The sequence below is a fragment of the Zea mays genome, chromosome 4 (genome assembly GCF_902167145.1).
Source record: "Zea mays cultivar B73 chromosome 4, Zm-B73-REFERENCE-NAM-5.0, whole genome shotgun sequence".
NCBI lineage: Eukaryota > Viridiplantae > Streptophyta > Magnoliopsida > Poales > Poaceae > Zea > Zea mays.
Window position 1 is genome coordinate 224,045,193 of NC_050099.1, and position 10,519 is coordinate 224,055,711.

The 10,519-nt window shown below is 41.4% G+C and overlaps 1 protein-coding gene across 1 annotated transcript; it reads right to left on the reverse strand.

Annotated features, from left to right (window-relative positions):
• Positions 1–1,765: 1,765 nt before the first annotated feature.
• LOC100282792 (26S proteasome non-ATPase regulatory subunit 3) lies at positions 1,766–8,620 on the reverse strand. The gene is made up of 8 exons (NM_001155698.3): positions 8,315–8,620; positions 8,024–8,214; positions 3,678–3,815; positions 3,462–3,598; positions 3,292–3,346; positions 3,092–3,202; positions 2,659–2,898; positions 1,766–2,579 (listed from the first exon to the last, which is right to left on the reverse strand). The coding sequence occupies exons 1-8, from the start codon at positions 8,403–8,405 to the stop codon at positions 2,067–2,069; spliced, it is 1,476 nt and encodes a 491-aa protein (NP_001149170.2). The 5' UTR covers positions 8,406–8,620; the 3' UTR covers positions 1,766–2,066.
• Between the last annotated feature and the right edge of the window lie 1,899 nt (positions 8,621–10,519).

A 10,519-nucleotide genomic window follows, 5' to 3' on the forward strand; every position in this document is an offset into this window, starting at 1 on the left:
TGGATGACAGAGCTATAGCCGAAGAGCGTCGGCTTGACGTGTGAGGACCGAAAAGGGACAAAGACTATCCGATCTTTAATGATTCGTGTTATGATTATAGATGAATGTCAAGGATATAAAAGTACTTTTACTCGGGCTGCGTCATGTGCCTATAAATAGATGAACAGTAGCACCGTACTGTTCACGTTGTATTGGTAATCATTGTTTCACATCTTCACCTTCAAGCAAGCCGAATGTATCATTGTAATGTTAATATGTTAATAGTCATACATGTTTTATGAAATACAAATATGTATGAATTAATGAGATGCAATCACTGTCTTTAATCCTTTCGCATTCCGATTCACATATAAAATAATGAAGGTATTTCCTTCTTGACCTTCGTCTGATGAACATTATACCCGTGTAGAGATAATGCTTCGGAAAACGAAGGTCCGTAATAATTAATAATTATGTTACCTTGTTCTTAATCTATAACATTTGAGAACAAGTAGACAACATCTATATTTCATACCAACCATATCTATCAAAAACAAACACAACCATATCTATCAAAAACAAACGCGTACAATATATAAGCAAAACAAAATATGCACATGCTAAGATTTGAAAGTCATAGCGTATTGACACTTAAAAAAAGATACATATTCACGTTTGTAAAATAATATATATTCACGTTTCTCTATTTCTCTTCTCTACTGTACTAAATAAAACACTAATTTTCACGATGTCACAGTCGTCGTATGTAACCCTTTCCCTTCATATTTTATGCAAAAATATTGGTTGTTGACTCTCTCCTCACGCTCATCTAACCAACAAAACAAATATATTTGTATGTTTTATTAAAATAAAGTACACTCATGTGATATATGAAATCCATAGCAATAGACACGGATCTTACTAATATATATATATATATATATATATATATATATATATATATATATATATATATATATATATATATTCAAAACGGTGTTTTTTCTATACAGGTAAAAACACAATGTTTTGAAACATATACAACATTAAGGGCTTCTTTGGATTACAGGAATTTTGAAGGAATAATGCTGGAATAGGAAAGTTTCCTATCCTATAGTTTGGATGGCATGATGCACCAATTATATTCCATAGGATTTTATCTCTTTATGTGTTGATTCCATAGGATTTCTAACATTCACTCAGAGCTCTTGGAAAAATTCCTACACGCGAAGCACGAGAAGTGGAATGCTAATGCTAGCAACTAATGGTCCATTATGGCTTGTCCTACCCAAATTTAAATAGAGAAAAACACATACAAAGCACCCATTTGATATTGTTTTTATCCAAGCTTGACATTCATGCAAAATGAACCCTTCGTTTTTTCCTTGCCCCAACCAAACAACCTTCTACTCAATATTACTACGTTTTTCAATCCTCTGATTTGCACATACAATCCTACGTTTTTCCTATTCCTATATTTTTCAATTCCTGTAATCCAAAGAAGCCTTAATTATTTTAGAGTCAAACTTCAATTAATTCTATAATTTACTTTCTATAATTTACTACTGACGCCTTAATTTTTTTAAAAAAAATAACCACTCGTTTTATTGAAAAAATCATGAGTTATCATTTAGTTTTATTATGGTTTGTTTAATCACATTAATTTTTGTTATGATTTGTTTTATCACTTTAGATTATTTGAGGTTGACTTAAAATTTTACATTTTTAAATAAGACGAGGGGTCAAAATTTAAAAAAAACAACAGCATCATATATTTGTGAGGGGGTATTAAATTAAGACACAGAAATAATAAACACAGAATACAGAATTTCAAAAGAGGCCGAACTGGGATTAAAGAAATAAACAAAGCCGTTTAATGGTGAGTAAATTCCCTGGTTCAACAATTCAGGGGGACTAAAAATCAAGTATAGAATTAATACAAAATCCTGATCGACACAACATTACAGTGGATGAACTTCAGTGTTTGCATGACTGGAGTAACTAGAGGTAGGGGAATTGCTTTGAACCAGGCGTTCACAAATCGAACAAACTCCACATTGCAAGTAGTTGCTCAAAAGGCAGCTAACTTAGAAGTCGTCGTCATCATCCTCAGCCATGTGCTTAGCCAGTTCTTCCTCCTGCTGAAGCCTCTCTCGGCGCTTCTCAGCACTCTCCTTTTCCTTGTGAGAATTAGGGGGGAATCTCATCGCCTTGACCGCCTCATTGTGCATGTTGAGGCAGAACGCAATCCTGGAGTTGAATGCAATTTGTGGCTCATTTGTTGAGTAGACATCACCAGTTTCCTTGGATACCATCCAGCCATTTGCATGATCTATGGTGGCGTCAATGGCGCCATCTCTTATGGCCTTGGCTACAATGCTCTCCGCATCAGCAATAGGGTTCTCAGAGTCTAGTCTTAGCTTCTTAGCAATGTCAGCAAGGGAGATCCTTGAGTAAGAAATGCTGATGTTGCGCAGTCCAGTTCGAATGACATTATGGCGCAGCCTCACAATCAAATTACGAGTCCTGTCTGCGCTGAATGTGCTTGCAAATTTGTCTGCAACAGCCCTGAACAGTTCAAGGTCCCCAACCCTGACAGCCTGGAGGACACAAACGTATAATTCAAGTTCAAAGTATTTCACCTATTATACCGGAGTTTCTGCATGACAAGTCACTTACATTTGTGAGCTCAAAATAAGGTATCAGAGCTTTCTTCATTCCTTTCTGCATGAAAACAGTCCTCTCAGGAATCTCTCCAAGCAGCAGCCTCACTATGATAGCCCATTTGTTGCACTGAATCCGAAAACCACAGGCTGTTATTGGTGCCTTACGAGCAGCTTGCAGGAGGCTTTCTTTAGCATCGGTGTACTCCAACTGGATTGTCCTGATTTTACCCAAGTAGAACAAGTATCGGCAGAACTACAACAAAAGGAATTTGTAGCATTTGTTTAGGAAGTTTTCCTACAAAACCAATTTTCTGAAGATATACCAACAGGCAATCACTAAAAGTTTCTTAACAGAAATGTTGCATGCATGGTTTGCATGTGCTAAATATAAAACATAGTAAATCCAAAAGCTGCATCACAACAAATGGAATAAGCAAATGAATTACTTGTTGATTGGAGTGTGCTTCAAAACGAGGTGCCTTTGATCTAAGCTTTTCTGCCTGATCATACAAATTGTAGTGGAGGTAATTGCGAAGGAGGAGATTGAGCAGTGTTTCCTGCAATCAAGAACCAAATAAATACAATCAGGTATGCAGAATTCCACAACATAAAAATAGATCAGTGGCAACCAGGAAATCAGCATTACCTGGCCAAGCTCGTCACGATGCAAAGTTGCCATTCTGTGTAGAGCAAGCAAATTCCTGAAAGAAAACAACAAAAGCAAATGTAGGAGAGATTTGAGTAAACCGAAGTGAAAACAGAAGATGCTAGGGTTGGTCCTGGGAGTGAACAGTTAGCAAGAAACATTTGACTTACCCACGGATTTCAGCAAGGCTGTTGGTAAGCTCATACACATAAGAGTAATAGAAGTACAGTCGTGATGCCAAAACATCAACAGTTCTCCGGTTTAGATTCTTCAGGCGAGCAATGCTCACACTTGCGCATGCCTTAGCCTTAATATATAAAAGCAGAATTTCGAATTATTATGTTTCACACATCAAATATAAGGAAAATCAGTGGTTCCATACGTACCTCATCATATTTCTTATGATCAATAAGGAAAATCAGTACGAGCAAGTAGCAATATATTTCAATCTCAGGGAGACCATGTTTGATTGAAATCTGAGTTGCTGGAGCTGCAGCATCAACATCCATCTCAGTATCATCTTCCTGAAAGAAATTACATGTGAATATTAGGAGTTATGAATGTGGTAAATTTTATTAAAAAAAACTCACTCGTTTATCTCATACAAAACAGAGTGATAGCACTGTAGGTTTAGATAAACTAGAACAAGAAGCAGGCGTAGCAAAATCTGCTTAACAGGGCATGAGCTTCTTCAGTTCTTCACATACAGAAGATTCAGACCAACTAAGTCTACCAGATGTGAAAATTCACAATACCATTTTCCAAAGTTTTAGTGTAGTTATCTATTACACAAACAAGGAAAACTAAGCTCTGAAGATTCAACTGTAGTAATGACTTTTTAATTCATCCTCAGCTAGCATCGCCCATCTAATTTCATTTCTCAAACCCCTAAATGTCATCTGCTAGGCCTAGTATCAAGCCATAAAAATTGTCAGATGAAAATTGGCCCACCTGGAATGTACCTCTGCAAGTATTCAATGTCTGCTGTAAAAATATTAAGATTGCTATAAAAAACATTTCACAGGCTCCAGTTTGTGATCTTTACAACAGATGTCGCAAGAAAGTAAACCGGTGGTCAAGGCATTTGGGCTGCGCGGATCTGCACGCATGTACACACAGCTCTGTTGTCAAGGGCGTCGGGACCTAGGGTAGCTGGCCCTTGGCTACAGAGTTCGTAGCCACGGTCCGTCGTCGCCGGCGAGGTTTTGCCTCTCAGCCGTCGGCATGTTGGGAGAGAGAAACAGGAGATTAGGGATAGTGATCTTGCTTAAAATTCTCAATGTCTGGTTACAGGAATATATGGCCAAGGGCCCAACTAATCTTAGGAATAAGAATAGAAACTAATCTCTCCTAGACTTAGGGAATAATAATAGAAACTAATCTCTCCTAGACTTAAGGAATAGAAACTAATCTCTTTGTTGGGAATAGTCTCACATTGTGTGGTGAGGGTAAGAAAGCATGGTTTATATGGTTGAGGGTGCAACCCCCTGATAGGCTAGCTTTTTGGGGGGAGTGTTGGCCCAAGAGACCTAAAGCCCGCTGCTATACGTGCGGGCGCGTGTGTCGCGGCCCGACAGCCTGGGTGGACGCGCCGTGTGTGCGGGCGGCCCCGACGGACACGCCATGTGTCGGCGGTCCGGTTCCAACAATTGGTATCAAAGCCAGGTTGGCCCAGTGCATTCTCAGACAAATCTCGGCACACAATGTGTGAGGGGGAGATTGTTGAGAATAGTCCCACATTGTGTGGTGAGGGTAAGAAAGCATGGTTTATATGGTTGAGGGTGCAACCCCCTGATAGGCTACCTTTTTGGGGGGAGTGTTGGCCCAAGAGACCTAAAGCCCGCTGCTATACGTGCGGGCGTGTGTGTCGCGGCCCGACAGCCTGGGTGGGCGCGCCGTGTGTGCGGGCGGCCTCGACGGACATGCCATGTGTCGGCGGTCCGGTTCCAACACTCTTTAGCCACTCGCGGTGGTTTCCTCCTGTGCGCGCGCAGCACGCTCTGTGGCGCGGCGCACGTCACGGCAGCGCTTATACGTGCGCCCCCACATGACATCTGTTGTGGTTCGAGATTCAAGCGGGGTCAGAGTCAACCCTCTGGCTATCCTTTTTGAGAATATAACTAAATTATGAACACATGTTACTGAGATGGTAGTGCTTTTGAAAGTTGAAAGAATCACAGACCAACTAAGAGTCTACCAGATGTGAAAATCCATTGTACCATTTTCAAAGTTGTAGGTGTAGTTAACTAGTTGCACAGATAAGGAAAAGCAAGCTCTGAAGATTCAACTGTAATAATGACTTTTTAATTCGTCCTCAGCTAAGTGGAATCTAGGTATATAAAGACAATGGACAAAATTATGAACACATGTAACTGAGAAGGTAGTGCTTTTGAAAGTTGAAGCCTTGAAGCACAAGAGGTTGAAAATACAAATGATTGTAGGATCTACTTACTGCATAGTAACGGAAGATCTAAGAAACTAGCAGTGCCAAACAATTACCATATTCAGGAGAAAAACTAAAGCATGAAAAAAGCACTATGGGCTAGGCCGAGAGCACATCCTGCAGCCGGTTGCCACTCAACAGGCCAAGCATCGTATCTCCTTCTATGCTGATGATGTTGTTCTGTTCTACGGCCTTCCAACCAAGATATCTCAGCATTTGTCAGCATTTTGGACATTTTTGGTCATGCTGCAGGTCTACAAACCAATATTTCCAAGAGTTCAGTTACCCGAATACAATGGGGAGGATGAGCTGGCCATCATCGCTGATCTGCTGCCTTGTGAAATAAAAAATTTTCCTTGCACTTACTTGGGAATCCCTCTATCAATCCGGAAGGTCTCTAACACTGACCTACTGCCCCTGATTGATAAAGTTGCTGACGAGCTTCCTGGATGGAAAGCAATCTCTTGAGCCAGGCTGATCATCTTGTTTTGGTTAAAGCAGTACTATCTTTTGTCCCTGACTATCTCATGCTTGCGCTGGAACTCCCTAAATGGCCCTTCAAGGCGATTGATAAGAGAAGAAGAGGTTTCTAATGGAAAGGGCAAGGTAATGCAAAAGGAGGTAACTGCCTTGTATCTTGGGAAACTGTCTAGCGGTCTTTACGGTATGGTGGTCTTGGTATTCTCAACCAGGAGTTATTTGGCTGGGACTTACGTATCCGATAGCTATGGCTGCAAAAAATCAATTCCTCGAGACCATGGTCTAGACTCCATGCCCAAGTTAACCGCAATGCAAAGGCCCTTTTTGATGTGGCTGTTGTATCCGTGGTAGGCAATGGTGAAACTGTAAAGGTCTGAACCAACTGTTGGCTTCTAGGTAACACTGTTGCTGAATGCTGACCAACTTTGATCAAATTGATATCGAAAAGGGCTTTAAAACAGAGAACAGTAGCACAAGGACTCACAGACCGCAAATGGGTTTCAGATATAAGAGGAGCTCTGTCTGTGCAGGTGCTAGTGGAATATCTGCATCTTTGGAATATGGTCGATGGGGTGGAACTTCAGCCTGACACCGCCGATCAACACATCTGGCGCCTCTCCGGCCAAGGTATTTATTCCAGCAAGTCGGCATATGATGCATTCTTTACTGGATATATCATTTTTGCTCCCTGGCGGTGTGTCTGGAAGACCTGGGCTCCCTTAAGATGCAAATCCTTTGTATGGTTGGCAATCAAAAACAGGGTATGGACAGTTGATAGATTGGCCAAAAGAGGACTGCCCCATCCAGCTGCATGCCCTCTTTGTGACCAGTCTGAGGAGAGCATTCAACATTCAACATACTCTTGTCTCATGTATTTTTGCCCGGCAAGTCTAGTCGATGATCCTCAATAAGCTAGGCCTGCTCGCCATTGCCCCTCAGCCAGGATGCAAACGGTTTTCGAACTGCTGGGGTCAAAGTATCAAAAGTGTTGAGAAGAGATTAAGGAAAGGACTTAACTCCCTAATCATTTTGGTAGCTTGGGAGATCTGGAAGCACCGAAATTCTTGTGTTTTTGAGGGTGCTACACCCTGTGTCCAACGTGTAATGTTAGATGCGGTTGAGGGTGGTGCTTGGCTTGAGCATCAGCTCTACAGGACCTCCTCCTGTGCCAGTTCCCCATAGGAAACTAGCAGGTATTTCGGCGGTAGTTTTTTGTAGTTTTGTTCCTTTGTATGTTTGGAACGCCATTCCCTAGTCTGGGTATTTGGCCTCATGGGCCTTGTAACGTGGGTTGACAAGTCTTGTCTCTCCTATCTTACTTTTCTCCTTAATGAAATGACACGCAGCACTCTTGCGTTTGTTTAAAAAAAGAAAATCCAACCGCACATGTGCAAATCATACATAATCCATAGGAATAATGCAAGTTGTCCAATTGTGACAACGGAATATACACATGATGGTAAGACTTCTTGTCTTAAAAGTTTAGGCTACATAACAAATGCACAAATAAGGATGCTAGAAGTGAAGCATGAGTGAATGACTAGCTTATTTCAGATGAGAAGTAACAGACTAACAGCAGGGGACAAACATGTATGTCAACTATAATGGACATGGAAAAATGAAATTGTGCAGTAGCAAATCAATATCCATAATAGTGAGATTAATATACAAGGCACTGTACAAGTATGTTCGATCTAGGATACAGCGAGGTCCAGACATAACAAATCTGGCGAGTACCAAAGCCTAGCTTCTCTAAACCAGTCTCCTAGTGGCAATAGCTAGCAGCAGAGGCGGGAAAGTGAATTTTACCTTGGGCACCAGGGCAGTGAGGCGTCCGTAGGCTTCGGAGGACGCGGGTAGCGCGAAGGCGAGGAAGGCGGAGACGTCCCGCGCGGCGAGGCGGCGACGGAGCGCGACGGTGAGGCGGAAGGCGCGGGAGATCCGGCGGACCTCCTTGGACAGAGAACCGGCCTCGATCACGGACGCGATCTCCTTCAGATCTGACATAAGCGCCGCTTCAGCCACACCGAATCTTCGTGGAGATGTTACATAAGAACTCTAGGGTTTTGGGGAGGGGAAGAATGGATTGAGGGAGCATACGGTGTAGTGTGGAGAGCGCCGGCGCCCCGACGGCGGGAGCTGAGGCCGCAGGCTGGGGCTCCGAGTCGTTCATCTGCACGTCTTCCGTCATCGTGGAGGCGGCGGCGAGCAGAACTGCCGGAGTAGGAGAGGATTTTGTGGCGTGGTGGCGGATCGATGAGCAGTGCCTTTTGCTTCGGGCTCAAGAAGGTCGCTTCCGGGTTCGATTACCTTGGTTCTCCTTCACCGCTTTGTGGTGTCCTCGTGTCCCGCTCCACTTGGCATCAGAAACCCAGCAGCCCTGCAGCAGACATTTCTGGGCTGCCTGATATTCGTCGTTGTTGGGCATGGAAAATATTAGGATGGCTAAATGGACAGGCCCGAAGCGTTTTAGCCCGTAGTCCGTGGGCTTTTTATCTCCTCCAAATAATCATACTTATCTTTTCTTGTGTTCCGTTTAGATATCGAGAAAACATGAAATTGAATTAAGTTTAACACCAAATCAACCCTGGCTTAAAATAAGATGTAATTTTATTTCTATTGTTTGGATGTTATTAAATTAGAGTTTAGAATTATGTGATCTAATTCCACACAATACAGAGGAGTGATACTTTTTATTGAGAGGAGTTTCTAGTTATAGTCCAATTCTATAGAATTAGGTCTCAGATTCCAAATCTTAATTCTATATGCAATCAAACAATAGAATTCTAGAAAGCTTATTCCAATTCCAATTTCTATGCTGCAATATCTACATCCTTTTGGATATTGCAGTTATTTAATATAGAGTAAATTTTATTGGCAGTTCTCGAATTGGTATCGAGTTCTCATCCAAGTTTTGATAATTTTAAATTATACAATGAGCTATATGAACTTATTTTAAGTTTTTATCTAGGTCTTGGTACTTTCAAATTACATATTTAGCTCCCTATACTTATCTAAAGTTCTCGTATAGGTTTTGAATTACGTATGTAGCTTCCCAATCTTGATAGTTTAAAAATACACTCTCAATGCACTAAAATTATATTATTGTACCATTCCCACACACTACGTTGGGTGTGCAAACATAACTTCCTAGGACTTGCTTTGACGCACCAATCTTATTGTGCTTCCACACGTCCCAGCCGAGCATTCTCTATCGTGACATCGACCCTCACCTCATGATAATCGCATTCGAGCATCATTTATCGTGACACCAACCTTCACCTCATGATAATCGCATTCAACACCACCATGGTACCCCTTTTGCTCCCTTGTCGAGTAGGAGCTCATGTTCACATTGTCACAATCGCTCTGCGCTTAGTTTCCCACACTCCCAACCCCAATCACCTCCAACCCCAATCACCTCCCTCGACAACAATTGTAGTGCAATAGAGTGAGTGGAGCACGCAACATGGTGGTGCAGCGGGCATGACATGCACAAGAATTTCTTATAGGCCAACTAAATATGTGTGGGCTTTTAAGCCAACCCAAAAAAAATGGACCAATTTTTTGTTCCATGTGGCCTAGCCAGCGGAAAATTACTAACTTCCGTAGGCTAGAACAAGGTGCCAACTAAAATTAGTGATCTTTTTGGCTCTATGCATGCTTATAGCTGACAAAAAAATACTAATTTCCATCAACTTCTCTCTTGGCCAGCAGAAGTTAGCTACTTCAACATGTCGTCCTCATGTGTGCCTATGATGGTCTCTTATCACCATCCTCACTACTCCGTAGAGATCGCAATGGAGACCGAACCTTGATTCTCCGTCGAAATTCCCCTATTACAAAATGGGCATGAAGATAATTTAGTCCTTGTGGGGATCGAAACCAGAAAAAATAGTCCCATTTCAAGAGGATGGAGATGAGGAGCCATTCACTGTCCCCATTCCTTTGTACCCACTCTCCAAACTTCTCCTGATCTAAATTAGTCCATTGACTTGTTAAAAATATAATAAAAACTCAATACATAGCCTATTATAAAATGACAAACTAAACTCTAAAGTATATGTCTTTTATAATTCAAATATTTTTGCCCAATTTATATTGATTTGATATAATCAAATTAAATTCTCTACTCTATAAATGAAAGGGAAATATGCCCTTGAGCCATTTCTATATTGTTTTGGTGATTAGATACACAACACATTATGTTTAACTAACATGATATATGAGCAAAAGTGTATGAAGCAAATTGAGCTCCGAAGAGGACATAATGAAAATCTATATGGATCAAGCAAAAAGGTATGC

Bases quoted from the DNA above. Each gene is read 5' to 3' on its own strand.
- LOC100282792 (NM_001155698.3), bottom strand. From the start codon at position 8,405: ATGACGGAAGACGTGCAGATGAACGACTCGGAGCCCCAGCCTGCGGCC. The intron at 3,347-3,461 runs GTAAGTCAAATG...GTTTTCTTTCAG, and splicing joins AGCCTTGCTGAAATCCGTGG to GAATTTGCTTGCTCTACACA. The intron at 2,580-2,658 runs GTAAGTGACTTG...TGTGTCCTCCAG, and splicing joins CTTATTTTGAGCTCACAAAT to GCTGTCAGGGTTGGGGACCT.